Below are 16,156 nucleotides of genomic sequence, written 5' to 3'. Positions count from 1 at the left end.
GGAACTGTTGGATCAAGTTAAGGGGCTGACAATTTCACCCTTGCTCATGAAAAACCCACAGAAGGAGGAGGCAAGTAACAGAACTTCTCTGGGTTTCAGTTTCTTCACCTGAAAGTGAGATAGCTTCCCAGGGCAATCGCCAAAGTTCCCATCCAGCTGCAAAATCTACATTTCCCATGAATTCTTCTCTTACTCTTACCTCTTAGTTCATGAAAGCCATCCGAGGGATTACAGAGAAAATAACATGCAGGTGCTTTTCCTCTCTAACTTCCTTTCCTTTCCTTCCCTCTTTCCTTTTTTCTTTTTTTAGGAAAAAAGTGAGGAAAGGCATAAAGAAAGAAGGAGTTTTGTGTTATTTGATGGGTCACAAGCAATTATGCCGACACCAATTAGAAGAAAACTTTGTCTAAGCCTGTGTTTCTTTTTCTCTTTTCTTTTCGAGAGACAGGGTCTCACTTTGTCACCCAGGCTGGACTGCAGTGACGCGATCACAGCTCACTGCAGCCTCGAACTCCTGGGCTCGAACGATCCTCCCACCTCAGCCTTGCAAGTAGCTAGGACTACAGGCATGAGCCACCAAACCCAGCTAATTTTTAAAATTTTTTGTAGAGATAGTCTCGCTATGTTGCCCAGGCTGGTCTCCAACAGCTGGGCTCAAGCGATCCTCCCACTGCAGCCTCCCAAAGTGCTGGGATTACAGGCGTGAACTACCACACCCAGCCCCCAGCCTGTGTTTCTAAAGGGTTTTGTGTCTAGCAACTGCCTGCTTCCTGTCATATCCACGTGCCACTACAATTTTTTAGGTAAAATAACAAATTGAGTCAATTAAAAAACAACTGTCCCTCAGCGATGTTACCCATGAAATTACAGGTTTGATGAGCTAGTTTTAGTTTGTTTGAATGCACATCAAGATACACCAGTATTGTACAAAAACTGTTCTGTGCACCACATTTGAAATCCTCTGGCATGCCTGCAGTCAGGGCACTTCCATTTGATTGACCAGGAAGAATTCAAAGCTGGCTCAAGCTGTTTAATGCATGACAGAGAAATGAGTGAAGGTTCAGGCTTGTTCACCAAACTTTTCCATTTTTCTATTGTCATTTTTAGAGGTGCTTCAGGAAAGCAAGGAGCCACTCTTTTGTTTAAGCTTTTCTTCTTTTGTTCTGTTGGTGTGAATTTACTGCAATTCACTAGGTTTGTTCGTTTAGTTGTTAATAATGGACTACACATAAACCCACCCCAGTCCTTATTTGGGATACTCAAAGGGGGCTTACCGAGAATGTCTTATGTAACTGGCCCTGACTCCCAGTGGCTGGCAATTCACCTCACTTTGGGGAACATCAGTGTAAGGAAGGAGCACCTTGAGTTGTTTGTTATTAATTACTGACTCTTGTGCTTCTATTCCCCTTTCAACCGTGGGGAGACTCTCACTTTTGAACCTGGGCCGGGTGTGGTGGCTCACTCCTGTAATCTCAGTGCTTTAGGAGGCTGAGGCAGGAGGACTGCTTGAGGTCAGGAGTTCGAGACAAGCCTGGGAAATATAGGGAGAGCCCCTCATCTCTACAAAAAAAAAAATTAGATGGGCATGGTGGCGTGCACCTGTAGTCTCAGCTACTTGGGAGGCTGAGGCAGGAGGATTGCTTGAGCCCAGGAGTTTGAGGTTGTAGTGAACTATGATAACGCCACTGCACTCCAGTCTGGGTGACAAAGTGAGACCCTGTCTCTAAAAGAAAATTTCTGAACCCAAAGTGAACATTCCACAAAGCACTTTTCACTTACTGTTAACCAGATGGCAAACACCTCCAAGACACAGGGATGACCCTACTGCTCTTTTGCCCCCCGTCCCTCCCTAACCCCACAAAAGACAGACTGCCTGGGCTGTCCAGAACATGTAGAGCAAACAAAAGCTGCTCTTGATGATAAGGTGAAGCAGTTGTTCAAAGGAAAAGAACAATACATTCACTAACTCATAAACTCGTGGAGAAACTCTCTGAGTGGCCAGGTAGGTGGCCTCGAATTGCCTGTGAATAACTTTTTCACAGTCCACACTCATCTCCTAGAGGAGCTTTCTTTCGCTTGTTTGTTTTTGAGATGGAGTTTTCGCTCTTGTTGCCCAGGCTGGAGTGCAATGGCGTGATTTCGGCTCACCACAACCTCCGCCTCCTGGGTTCAAGCGATTCTCCTGCCTCAGTCTCCTGAGTATTTGGGATTACAGGCGTGCACCACCAAGCCCAGCTAATTTTTGTGTTTTTAGTAGAGATGGGGTTTCTCCATGTTGGTCAGGCTGGTATTGAACTCCCGACCTCAGATGATCCACCTGCCTTGGCCTCCCAAAGTGCTGGGATTACAGGCATGAGCCACCGTGTCTGGCCTCCTAGAGGAGTTTTAAGAGTGCAGAGCCTGGCCGGGCACGGTGGCTCACGCCTGTAATCCCAGCACTTTGGGAAGCTGAGGTGGGCCAATCACTTAAAAACAGGAGTTCGAGACCAGCCTGGGCAACATGGTGAAAAAAAACCCACCTCTACTAAAAATACAAAAATTAGCCGGGCACAGTGGTGCATGCCTGAAGCCCCAGCTACTTGGGAGGCTGAGGTGGGAGGATCACTTAAGCCAGGAGGCTGAGGTTGCACTGAGCTGAGATTGTGCCACTGTACTCCAGCCTGAGCTGGGGTGGTGCGGGGGAAGTGCAGGATCTCCCACACTGAGAGCTGGGGATGCTTTCCCAGGAACAGGAGGCCACGCATATTCTTCTCAGTCTTCTCAGTGTCGACTATGTTTATCGTAGGTGTGTGTACAAGGCTGCTCTTCCCCTGAACGAACACTTCATAGGCGTTATGTTTGGAAATGGTTCCTAAAAAATGTGTTTCCTTTTTTTGCAACTCAAGTTGGAGTGTTCTAATCTCCCCCTCCGTGGCAGCTCTCTTACCAGCCTCCCACCTTCCTCCTTTTAAGCTATTTCCCCTTCAGGCCCCTGTCATTTCCTCCCTTAGTCATCGCAATTCCAAAACGGCCCTGTTTTGATTCTACAGTTGCTTCCCCATTCCATTATCGTTTCGGCCAAGTGCCTGTCTATTCTCAGACCTTTTAAGTTTTGGGGTGATGGTGGCATTCTCCTTAGCTTTTTTCCCCCCCAAGTGTGCTCTATAGGAAATAAAATGTTCAAAGACTACAGGTGATTAAACAGGGGAACCAATAATGAGTATGTGATGGATTTTTTGTTAGTCATAATAATTATTTACTACATATGGAGAAAGGGGACCAGGCACTTGGACTTGGAAGCATTTAGAACAGTGCCTGGCGTGCAGCAGGCATTCAATATTTGTTGATGGAATGAAAGGTACATTGTGTTCCTGAATCAAACGTAACACACATAAACAGAAGCTATCTACTCCTTGATTTACTATTTTTTTCTGCTCACAACCACTCCCCACCCCACACGGCGACCAGCAGTCTCAAACATCAAAAGTTCTACTTTTTTAAAGACAGAGTACACGATTCTCCTTCGTGTCCATGGAGAAGAGCAGGGTACCACCCCAGTGGAAAATGAAGCCACCTACACTGAAGTCTCCACGTTTACCAGCTTTTGCTCTTTCCTACTTACAGCCCATCTGTTGCACAGCAGCCTGAGTGATCTAGAAAACATAAATTAGATCATGTCATCTCCTGCTTTAAGTGGGCTGGTGGTTTCCTTTGCAATTAGAATGGCTTCAAAGCTCTTACACGGCCGACCAGGCCCTATGTTATCCTGCTTACACCTCAGATCTCACTTCTGACCCCTCTCTCTCTTGGTTTACTCTTCTTTGACCCCACGGGTCTTTATAGGGGCCCTGTACTATGCTGAATACCTTCCCACTGCAGGCCCTTGGCATCTGCTGTTCCCTCTTCCTGGAAAGCTTTTCCCATCTCTTGGGTGTTCAGAGTGGCCTTTTCCATCCATCGCCTCCATCAGATCCCCCTGTTTTCTCCTCTTTCTGGCAGTTCTCACCACCTGAAACCATGGGTCTATTTACTCACTGTCATGCTCACTCCATTGGAATGTCAGCTCTGTCTTGATCACCCTGAACCCCCAGAGCCCAATAGCTATGCATTGGGTGAATGGCTGAGCCATGGATAGTGAGCTGTGTTTTCGAGTTGGGTGTTGTGTCTGGGCTGTTTTGCCTCGTGGAGTAGATGAAGGGAGGAAGTTGCTGGGAAATGCTGGAGGGACGCTACCGGTCTTTGTGACCTTGATTTCAATAGCAACAGCTTGCATCTAAGGCAACATCTGACCACGGACAAGGAGGGGGACAATTGTCAAGAGAACAGGCTGAGTGGCAGCTTAGGCTGACGCCAGGTAGGGGTTAGAGAGCTGAGAGTCAGGAATGACCTCCGTTGCCAAACACCTGCTGACTAGAAAGTAGTGCTGTTCCTATCCTCACAGCGGGGCTGCAGCCAGGGCTCCACCTGCACTCCCTGTAAGCTCCCATTCGTTCACACACTACCACAAAGCATGTATTGAGCACCTACTTTGTGCAGGCACTGCTGTAGGCACCGGAGATGCAGCACTGAGTAAGAAAGCCCAGGTCTGTCCCTCATGGAGTTTCGTTCCCAGAGAGGAAGACAGAGGAACAAACAAAGTGAGATAATTTCAGATCTTAATAAGTGAAGGTAAGCTAGATGAGAGTGTTGGCGGTGGGCCTGTGTAGGGGGGAAGTGATTTGCACAGCGTGGTACAGAGAGGCCTCTGGGTGAGGCGATGCTTGCTAGAGAGAGGAGAATCCAAGGCGGGGAACAGCAGGGGAGAAGGGGAAGGAACTGAGGCAGGAGAGCTGCTCGGAGTGGGATCTAATGGGCCCTGAAGGGCCAGGTCAGCTTTCTGCACACAATCCCATTTGCCCTTCAACAAAGACTGAGTTTGAAATGTCTTGCTCACCACCTCAGAACTGCTAAAGGTACAAAGAGAACCTAAAACTGCTCTCCACTCACAAATGAAGCCTCACCAGGCTTTCTTGCCCAGAAGCACTGAAGCAAGCCAAGTCCCAGCAAGTGGCACACACTTCCAAGCCAACACATTTTGTCGTGTTTAAACCAACCTTGAGAATGTGGAAGATTTTTAAAAAAATTCTGCGTCTTTACCTTGATCCTTCTTGAGTGGGTCCAAAACCATGCCACTCAGAGTTGAGATGAGAGCGAGACAAAAAAGATTTGCTCTTTAGTTGAGGCTGAATTTAAAATGTGAAAGATAATCACATTTAAATGTTCTTACAGTATAAATATTGGACCATCCACTCTTCAGTAACATAGTAAAGATGCTTGCTTGAAAAATGCCTTCAGAAAACTGAATGAGCACATAGCTGTCTTCATAAAAGAAAGTACAGATTGTAGAGAAAATACTGGGGAAAGTAGGTTTAAAATAGAATCAAATATCAGAAATTCTCAGAAAATGATGGAAAATAAGTGCCAAAGCTTATTTCATTCAGTAAAATCCTCTTTCAATTCCTGGACATTTACTCCAGTGAGAAAATCATGTTATTGGGGAAAAAAGGGCTGTGTATGAAGATGCTAATTTCAATATTACCTGTAATGGCATGTGTGCATACACACACACACACACACACACACACACGGAAGTAAACAGAATTTATAGCAAACAGGACTGAATCACTACAGTACATTGCAGACTCTATTTTCATAACTAAGGCATCTTGAAACTACCAAAAATCCAAAATAAGAACTTACGTATAATAAGCCCACTTATCCTCCTTGTCTTTTAGACAATTTTAGTTCTTTTAGAACTAAATTTCTGGCTGGGCGCAGTGGCTCACGCCTGTAATCCCAGCACTTTGGGAGGCTGAGATAGGCAGATAACTTGAGGTCGGGAGTTCGAGACCAGTCTGGCCAATATGGTGAAACCCCGTCTCTACTAAAAATACAGAAATTAGCTGAGCGTGGTGGCACATGCCTGTAATCCCAGCTACTTGGGAGGCTGAGGCAGGAGAATTGCTTGAACCTGGGAGGTGGAGGTTGCAGTGAGCCAAGATCATGCCACTGCACTCCAGCCTGGACGACAGAGTGAAACTCCACCTCAGAAAAACCCACGAAAACTAAATTTCTAGTATTTCTTGAATGGAGTTGACTAGCTGGCTAGAGTTCAACAAACCAATGAATGAGGTGTTAAATTTACCACCTTTGAGGCCAGTGTTTCCTATCACTAATATCACGTGTTTTAAAAAAATTTCGCCTTGTTCTATAAAACAATTTTTAAAAAATAGAATAAATCAGTCTGGATATTACACAAAATCTGCCATGCACAAAGGTGAAAGCAGCTCTACTGGCAACGGAGCTACTGGCCAGCAGGTAGAATTAGGAACAGCTTGCGAGAACAGTCCCTGTTTACCATACGATGTACAAAGGCGAACTTCAGGGTCTGAAAGGCTATCTGCGGTGGCCCTGAATGAAAGGCAGGGTTGTTTTAAAGGCGAATGCCCCAAAGCTAAGGACCACTGACATGACATGACCCCTTGAAGCATTGTGCTACCATTTATAAAGCAATTGAGCAACAATGTAGGCATTAAGATTAATGAAATGGATCAACTGCACTAATATGAACTGAACACCAGTACGTATTGGTAGTTGCTAAAGGCAAGAAGCTCAACAGCTCTTTACTTACAGCTCCTATTTGTGTAAAACCTTAAAACATGTATCTTATAGATGCATTGATAGTTTCTGTAGGGACACCCAAGAAACAGTTAACTGAGGATGCCTCTGAACTAGGTGTCGACAACTTGGGTGTTTCCTGGTACTGCGTGGGTGGGTGGGGGTGGCCTACGTAAACTGAGATGACATAGGCTGCTACACAAGGGCCTGTGGACCAAATCTAGATGGATGACCCATAAGTGAAGAATGACTGTACATATCTTAAGGACTGCATAAACAAACAACCATATGCAACAGAGATTGTATTTGGCCTGCAAAGCATAAAATACTATCTGACTCTTTATGAAGAGTTTGCCAACCCCTGGTACAAGGGAGAGAATATAATGAGCTAAGAATGGAGCTCTGAGCTTAGTCTGCCTGGGGTTGATTCCTGGCATTGCCACCTACTAGCTGTATGGCCTTGGGCAAGTCAGCGAGGCCTCGTTTCCTTGTCTGTGACAGGGGAATAATACCTCTGCTTCATGAGGATGTTGTGAGGATGTAATAGTGAGAAAATGCAAGTAGAGCACTCAGCACAGGGCCTCACATGTAGACAATCGGTAAGGGTTGGCTACTATTTATATATATATATATAAAGCAATTCTCCTGCCTCAGCCTCCCGAGTAGCTGGGAATACAGACGTGCACCACTATGCCCAGCTAATTTTTTTGTATTTTTACTAGAGATGGGGTTTCACCATTTTGGCCAGGCTAATCCCCTGACCTCAGGTGATCCACATGTTTCAGCCTCTGAAAGTGGTGGGATTACAGGCACGAGCCACCGCTCCCGGCCTATCTGTATAATATTAATAGCAGAGTTTCATGGGGATGCTGGGAATATCAATTATATGTTCTATGCAAACATGCATGTTATTTACAAATTGCAGTGGGGCTCGGTGGTGTGCACCTGTAATCCTGTACTTGGGAGGCTGAGGCAGAAGAATCACCTGTGTTCAGGAATTTGAGTCCAGCTTGGACAACAGAGTGATACCCCCATTGCTAAAAATATTTTTTTTAAATAACAAAACCCCACCCAATTGTAAAGCGCTACATAAATTATTTAGGCAGAATAAGCAGTACATAAAAAGAAGTCTAAATCATAAAAAATCTAGGCTGTTTAGAAAAAAGGTCAATGTTATGAAAGAGAAAAAGGTAGTAGATTGTTCTAGATTAAGAACTGAGAATTGACAAACACCACCTGGATCAGAAAGACAAACACACACACAAACAACAACAGCCAGAAAAGCTAAAAAGGATAATTTTGGAAAATGTGAATGCGGACTGAATAGTAGAATGGCATTATTAAATCAACGTGAATTAGACTGAATAGTAGAAAGGCATTATTAAATAAATGTGAAATGTTCTTGGGTATGATGATATGTAGATATTCCTCTACGTTCTGTAGATGAATGTCCTTGTTCTTAGGAGACACATAATGAAGTTTAGGGGTGGAGCGTCATTGTATTGGCCATTTATTTTCAAAGAGTTTAACAACAACAATAAAAATGAAGTGTGTTCCAGTGTCTAAATATACACAAATAAATGCACACAAATATGACAAAGTACCAGAAACCAATGATCTAGGTGAAGGATATGCAGGGATTTACTGAATAACCCCCAGGCCCCCCATATTTTTCCAATGGTTTGAAATTTTTCAAAGTAAGTAGTTGGGGACAAAATTCTAGGGTAGCTAAGATATTTACATATAATCTATACAAGAGAGACTGTCATGGGTTACTCAGTCACAAATTCCACTAGTGACTTTTAAAATTTTTTTCTTTTTTCTTTTTTCTTTTTTTGAGACAGAGTCTTGCTCTGTCACCCAGGCCGGAATGCAGTGGTATAATCTCAGCTCACTGCAACCTCTGCCTCCCAGGCTCAAGCGATTCTTGTGCCTCAGCCTCCCGAGTAGCTGGGATCACGGGCATGCGCCACCACGCTCAGCTAATTGTTGTATTTTTGGTAGATATGGGGTTTTTTCATGTTGATCAGGCTGGTCTCAAACTCCTGGCCTCAAGTGATCCATCTGCCTTGGCCTCCCAAAGTGCTGGGATTACAGGTGTGAGCCACCGCAGACAGCCACACTAGTCACTTTTATTATAATGAAAAATAAGCATTGATTTTTATAAGCAAGCTCCCCATTTACTGCTTGTTTCATTTCTTTTTTCCTGTTCTACTTAAAATTTAAAAAGGGCATAGCAAGATGAAAACACAACCTTGAGCTTCACTTTCTTTATGTCTGGGTAAATTTTTTTTAATATGGTAGCCATTTTAACTTTTCTTTTCTTTTTTTTTTTTTTAAGATGGGGTCTCGCTATGTTGCCCAGGCTGGACTCAAACTTCTGGGCTGAATTAATCTTCTCACCTCAGCCTCTCCGGTAGCTGGAGTACAGGTATGTACCACCGTGCCTGGCTTCTTTCACCTTTCTAAATAGTGAATCTTTTTTGATTCATGACAGGCATGAAGTCTGTCTGAAAGCTCCAGCTTTGCTCACATAATGCACAAGTTAACATGAAAATAACATGTAAGTGCCCACTGTGGGCTCAGCACGGGAGGCTGCAGGCAAGGGTCTGGGCTCTGCTGTTGGGAGGTGAGCACAGAAACCAAATAGGACAGTTAGAGTGGCACTGAGTGTCTTTGGGGTCCAGAGAAAGAAGGAATTAGCGGGGGCTGAGGCAGACTCGCATCTTGCTTCAGGAGTTTGCTGGACGCAAAATGATGGACGGCGCTGTCAACCAAGTAAGCTGATTTCTACTACAAAGTCATTTTCACCCATCTTGGATGCAAACTGGTAAGGAGCTTTACAACACATCTATTTCCCACACTTAAACTTCTGTTAAACTTTCCCATCTCCAACTCACACGTCACTGGTATTCAACCTTTGCCGTTATTAGAAAGTCACAACTAAAGCTGGTCAACACCCTTAATCATCACAGCTTGCTCCCTGCCAGAGCCCATTCAAACAGCCCCACATCACTCACCTTGGGCGCACAGTCCATGATGCCTGTTCCCTTCATGTCGGTGATGTGGAGCAGCTCCCCTGAGCTCTGCAGCTAGTATCTCCAGCTTCAGAGGCAGATTGTGCAACGTCACTGCATGCTTCTGGCTGGTTCTCAGAAACTGAATTCTATGGAGCTATCTGACAACACATGGGAAACGATCAAAAAGACTCTCCCAGCAGGCAAACTTTCTGGAAAGCACGATAAGAGTAAAATGAAAGCAGTGAAGGAGGGGAGGACCAGAAATACAAGCCACACTCACGCCTCAATGCCTGACGTCTCACTTTGTCTGTAAGTAGAGACTGTCACTCATTTGCTTTGTGAAACCACAAAAGAAGAAGAAAAAAAACACCACTCTTCTGCTTTATAGGGCGAAGTTCCTACTTCGAAGAGCTCAGTGTATGAACACACAGCATTCTTGTCCTTTGAACTCTGTGGAACAACTCCCACCGAACAGACCAAGCTCATTTCCCTGATGAGAGGCCACTAGGCCAAATTTCTGAGAGCGGTCAGCATTTCTTCCTTCCTGCTCCCTAAAACTTGCCTTATGACAGCCAGGATAAAAGCAGTCAAGCAGGCTGCCTTAAAGGACACAGTCTCCACTCTACCCACCCTGTCAGTTGTGCATTCTCCCTGCTCGGAACCCCATGCTCACCTCCTGGTCTTTGCTCACGGTACCTAATGAATAACATCTTCTGGGTACTGGCTCTGCACTGAGGGCTATGCTGAGCCCCACACCTGTATTCTCTCTCTTAAATCAAATAAACTTATCGTGTGTGCTGTACTTGAAACCCCTGCTAGCTCATGCAGTTTATCATCACTTGCCAACTCTTTTTACTTTTCCTAAATTCAGATCCAATCTCTAGAGAGGACCTACAGCATAGCAGACACTGAGCAAAATAAGTCTGCATTTTTTTTTTTTTTGAGATGGAGTCTTTCTCTGTCACTCAGGCGGGAGCGCAGTGGCGCAATCTCGGCTCACTGCAACCTCCACCTCCCGGGTTCAAGTGATTCTCCTGCCTCAGCCTCCAGAGCAGCTGGGATTACAGGCACCCGCCACCACGCCTGGCTAATTTTTGTATTTTCAGTAGAGACAGGACTTCACCATGTTGGCCAGGCTGGTCTCAAACTCCTGACCTCAAGTGATCCACCCACCTCAGCCTCTCAAAATGCTGGGATTACAGGCGTGAGCCACAACGCCTGGCCCCGGCCTGCATTTTTATTTAGACAAAATGGTGCCCATTCTTCTAAGCCAGGCTCAAGTTCTATCCCCAACCAGCTGTGTCTCCGCTCACTGCTATCTTCTTGTCAGACAGCATTTTTTTATTTTTTATTTTTAAATTTTCTTTTCTTTTACCACACCTCTGAGGCAAGTTCAACAGATAGCACTTAGCGTCTTGTCCTCTGGTTGTCCCATGTGTCATCCCCACAAGTCTGGGCACCAGGATGTATTTACCCATTGAAGTAGCTGACCGATTTCTGGCCGAGACAGTCCACATTTTTAAATGTTATCATTATTAGAAATTAACTTCCAGGGCCAAGTAATTGGCATGCTGCAGGCGATACCAGATAACAGGGAGGGAACAATGACCCCACAGAATGAACAGTTTGGTTCAAGGAGGAGATCCATAGAGATATTAAGATATAAATTATATTAATAATTAAGATATTAATATTATATTAAGATATAATTCAGGTAACATAAAATTCACCTTTATTTATTTATTTTTTATGAGACGGAGTCTTGCTCTGTCACCAGGCTGGAGTGCAGTGGTGTAATCTCGGCTCACTGCAACCTCCGCCTCCAGGTTTCAAGAGATTCTCCTGCCTCAGCCTCCCAAGTAGCTGGGATTATAGGTGTGTGCCACCATGCCCAGCTAATTTTTTTGTATTTTAGTAGAGACAGGGTTTCACCATGTTGGCCAGGATGGTCTTGATCTCCTGACCTCGTCATTCACCTGCCTAAGCCTCCCAAAGTGCTGGGATTATAGGTGTGAGCCACCGCACCTGGCCAATGCACCTTTTTGAAGTATACAATTCAGTGGTTTTTAGTACATTCAGAGTTGTGCAACCACCATTTCAAAAAGTAATCCTCTTTCAATTCCTGGACATTTACCCCATTAGCAGTTACTTGTTCTTCCCCCAGCCCCTGGAAACCACTGTTTCTGCTGTATTGTTGACTTTTATGTCTGAAATTCTCTGTAATAAAAAGGAAGGATGGATAAACTTGCCCAAGGTCACATAGTAAAGTAACAGACCCAGAATCTGAATTCAAGTCTCTTAGAAAAGACTCCACAGTAACTCAAGTTCAGATGGTTTCCATCAACTTGGCAAACTCCCGGCAGTGATTCTTCCCTATACTGAAGAGCCTGCCCTTAAGCTCATAATACAGATCAGAATGCTATAATTTGCATGTTGTTTTTTCTAGGGAAAACAACATCAACTAGAAAATAAAAGTAAGACACAAAAGTAATAGGCTTTGGCCCTGAAATTATATCAACTAGCTCCTACACAGATACCTAGTTTGATATTTTGTGAATAAGGAACTTGACCTCTCGGTCTGTTATTTGAGCCCTCTACGGTTTTTCTGAATGAAAAGTGTGAGAAACCGCCTTAGACATTTTGCTGCAATCCATTAGTATTTTAAGGCAAATGAGCCTTTAATGTGGACAAACATTGCAAGAACTATTATTCTAGGAAACTGGGTGCTTGCATAATATCCGGTTGTCTGAAGGCTGAAACAGCTGGAGTTCAAGGGAACTACGTCAGAAGGACTCTAGTGAGGTAATCTTAATGCTCTTGGCAAATGTGCTATCAAGAACAGTAGTTTGGACTAAGTTTTATTTTCTGAGACAAGTGAGTCCGACCAATTCACTTCTATAGTGCCTTATACATGCGTAGGGAGGAAAATTGCTTTTGCATGTTTTTCTGTATGCTTTTATGTTGTTTTCATGTGAATATCAAGCTCCCTGACTGGTAGTAGTGAAACACTGGGCACTCAACATTTGAATTATAAAGGACAGCTGAACACCAGACTTACAATGTTCAAAACATTAAAGGCTTGGCGGGAAGTTTCAGGCTGTAATCTCATGAAGATTACTCATAAAAATAGCTCTTTTGATCAAAGCAGAATTTCGTGAATTGGCTGGGCAAGATGGCTCAGGTCTGTAATCCCAGAACTTTGGGAGGCTGAGGCAGGCAGATCACTTGAGGCCAGGCCTGGCTAACATGGCGAAGCCCCGTCTCTACAAAAAATACAAAAATTAGCCGAGCGTGGTGGTGCATGCCTATAATCCCAGCTACTTGGGAAGCTGAGGCACAAGAATCATTTGAACCCGGGAGGTGGAGGCTGCAGTGAGTGGAGATCGCACCACTGCACTCCAGCCTGGGCGACAGAGTGAGACTGTCTCAAAGAAAAAAAGAATTTCATGATTTGCCCACAAATTCACCAAATATTCTGGTGCAGGGATAATACTGGGAGGGCTGGGGAATCTGCAGCCACTCTAGTTATTAGTGATTAGTTTTATCACCCAAGTTTTGACCCCCAGGTTGGGAGGGAAAAGGAATTAGGGCAAGAATTGAAAACAAGGATGCAAAGGAAATGCTCTGGGGACAGAGTGGGGACAGGAAGCTGGAGGGAAAGGCTGAACGCCGGCAGGAGAGCAAGAAAAAGCCAGAGAGAAAATGATGCCCCAGGCAAGCGGTCGTTACTGGGGAGCAGACAGAGTGGCGAGGAGTCGCTTGGCCAAAAGACGCCTGTGAAAGAGGCTTCATAGAGTCAAATATCCAGTCAGGGAGCAGGAAGGCCAACAGTTAAGAGCTCCAGGGAAAGGCCAAAGCAATTCACGATGAAAGCTAGAGAAACATTTCAATAGGATGGTTTTCCACAAGTTTTATTCTTTAATTCAAACCTGCCCAGTCCCTTGTGCAAGTTTTTTTGTTTTTTTTTTTTTTTAGATGGAGTCTCGCTCTTGTTGCCCAAGCTGAAGTGCAATGGTGCGATCTTGGCTCACTGCAACCTCTGCCTCCCGGGTTCAAGTGATGCTCCTGCCTCAGCCTCCTGAGTAGCTGGGATTACAGGCATGTGCCACCACACCTGGCTAATGTTTTTGTATTTTTAGTAGAGATGGGGTTTCTCCATGTTGGTCAGGCTGGTCTTGAACTCCTGGCCTCAGGTGATCCGCTGGTCTCAGCCTCCCAAAGTGCTGAGATTACAGGTGTGAGCCACGGCGCCTGGCCTTGTGCAAGTTTTTTAATCCTTGGTCCCATTTTATTTTGATACAGAGGCTTGCTCTGTTGCCCAAGCTGCAGTGCAGTGGCTTGATCCTGGCTCACTGCAACCTCCGTCTCCCTGGCTCAAGCGATTCTCATGCCTCAGCTTCCTGAGTAGCTGGGACTACAGGTGTGTGCCACTACACCCGGCTAATATTTTTGTATTTTTGGTAGAGATGAGGTTTTGCCCTATTGCCCAGGCTGGTCTCGAACTCCTGACCTCAAGCCATCTCACAGCCTCGGCCTTCCAAAGTGTGGAATTCCAGGCATGAGCCACCACGCCCGGCCCCTTGGTCCCATTTTAGTTACTGTTTTAGTTCTCTGAATTTAATCTGTGTCTGGTAATTCCACTAGGTCCTTGTAAGTCTGATTCTGTTATTTTTGCTGATTCTTATCAGGGTGGCTTGTTTCCTCACGTACCTGACTGTGAGTTCATGATCCTCAGAGGTTTATCCGGGATAGAGGGAGGACTGGGGTTAAGACGTGTTCTTGCACAGAAAACTCGTGCTGGCCTCTGCCAGGTACTTGTGGCCACCATCAGTTGGAGACTGCTTTAAGATCCCCATTTGATTTTCTCTGAGCAGTACAGGTAGCGTCAATTGTTCCAAACCTGCATGAGGAACAGTGCGTGGACCGAATTCTCAGGAGACCCTCCCTTGTGCCAACACCAGACACCCTCTCTCCGAAAACTCCTGAGCCAGCACCAAGCAGGCAGATTTCTCGTCTTTCTCTGAGGCAGGTTTTTGTCAAGTTCATCCTTTTACTGAAGGGGGCACCTTTGGGGTTCCAGGCTTTCTGGGTCTTGACCAAAGTTCCTCCTCCATGAAGACTCAGCGCTTTGACTTCTGCTCAGAGATGAGTAGGTTACAGGAACTGACCTACTCAGTGCTCCAGCACTGCGAATCCTCTGGATTTGTGCTTTGTTCTGCCCCTCAGGAATTCCTTCTTTCTTGCTGTCTCAGCTAACTATTAGAGATTAAAAAAAAGTTCTACCCAGGTTTGAATTGAAAGGGCTCTGGAAATATCTGGTTTGTTACCTTTTTAGAAACATGTCTCCCGCTTAGGAACAATGGCTTCCTCCCTCCCTGAAGTCTGTTTGTATCATCAGGCATGAAAACAAAGAGCTTTACAGGTTGAAGTGCATGCTGGAGATTTTTTTCATTAAGCCCTTTAATCACAGAAAAGGAAACTGTATCCCAGAAAAATGACTTGCCCTATTACTTACCAAGTCAGTAACAGAGCTGAGACTGGACTCTCTCACATTGCTCTTCCTAAGGAAAACCAAAGTGTAAGCAAAGATAGCGTTCTCTGAATAAGCCAAAAAACTGAATTATACTCAAGTTCTTTAACTTCACAGAGAGCGGCCGGGCACGGTGGCTCACGTCTGTAATCCCAGCACTTTGGGAGGCCAAGGCGGGCAGATCAGAAGGTCAGGAGTTCAAGACCAGCCTGGCCAACATGGTGAAACCCTGTCTCTCCTAAAGATAGAAAAAATTAGCCAGGCATGGTGGCACGCGCCTGTAATCCCAGCTACTCAGGGGGCTAAGGCAGGAGAATCGCTTGAACCTGGGAGGCGGAGGTTGCAGTGAACTGAGATCGCGCCATTGCACTCCAGCCTGGGCGGCAGGGTGAGAATTCGTTTCAAAAAAAGAAAAATTCATAGAGAGCAGAGGAGCAAAGATAAAGAGCTAAAGTGATCCAGCTATAAAAACCTGACTTCTAGAACAAAGCACTAAAGAAAGTGTGAACAGTACCAAAGTCATAACTGCTGTTTGAGAATAGATGTTCAAATGTGGGAAATGTTCAAAGTAAGTTCCAAAAAAAATAAACTAGCTTATCATTGTATACAAAGTTTATTTCAGAAATCACGTATCTTAAAAACAAAACAAAACACAGAGGGTATAAGTTCGTATCCTGACCAGATATTATTCATTATTTGAATGGCAGAGTGTTGTGTGGTACAATTAATGAGATGCAGATACTAAGTCCATATAATATTCCTGGCATTTACACCAGGCTCACAATATTGTGACCTTTAAAAAGCAAAAAAAAACCAAAAACCAACCAACCAAACAAAACAAACCCACAAAAAATGAAAAAACAGCTACTTCTGAAACACATAAAAGTATCTTATCTTTTAAATACAGGTCCTGAAACTACAGATCCATTGCTGGGACTACTCGAAAAACTGTAAAACATGGGCACTATTT

At 44.7% G+C, this 16,156-nt stretch overlaps 1 protein-coding gene across 2 annotated transcripts in view; it reads right to left on the bottom strand.

Moving 5' to 3' along the window:
- Window positions 1-10,148, bottom strand: part of CASS4 (Cas scaffold protein family member 4) — a 48,456-nt gene extending 38,308 nt beyond the window's left edge. For both annotated transcript variants that reach the window (XM_009437441.5, XM_009437442.5), the window contains exon 1: window positions 9,657-10,148. In XM_009437441.5, the coding sequence (XP_009435716.3) occupies window positions 9,657-9,692 (36 nt within the window). In that variant the 5' untranslated portion in view covers window positions 9,693-10,148. The remainder of the gene's footprint in view (window positions 1-9,656) is intronic.
- Between the last annotated feature and the right edge of the window lie 6,008 nt (window positions 10,149-16,156).

The sequence above is a fragment of the Pan troglodytes genome, chromosome 21 (assembly GCF_028858775.2).
Source record: "Pan troglodytes isolate AG18354 chromosome 21, NHGRI_mPanTro3-v2.0_pri, whole genome shotgun sequence".
NCBI classification, from domain to species: domain Eukaryota; kingdom Metazoa; phylum Chordata; class Mammalia; order Primates; family Hominidae; genus Pan; species Pan troglodytes.
This window is presented reverse-complemented; position numbering and strand designations above follow the sequence as displayed.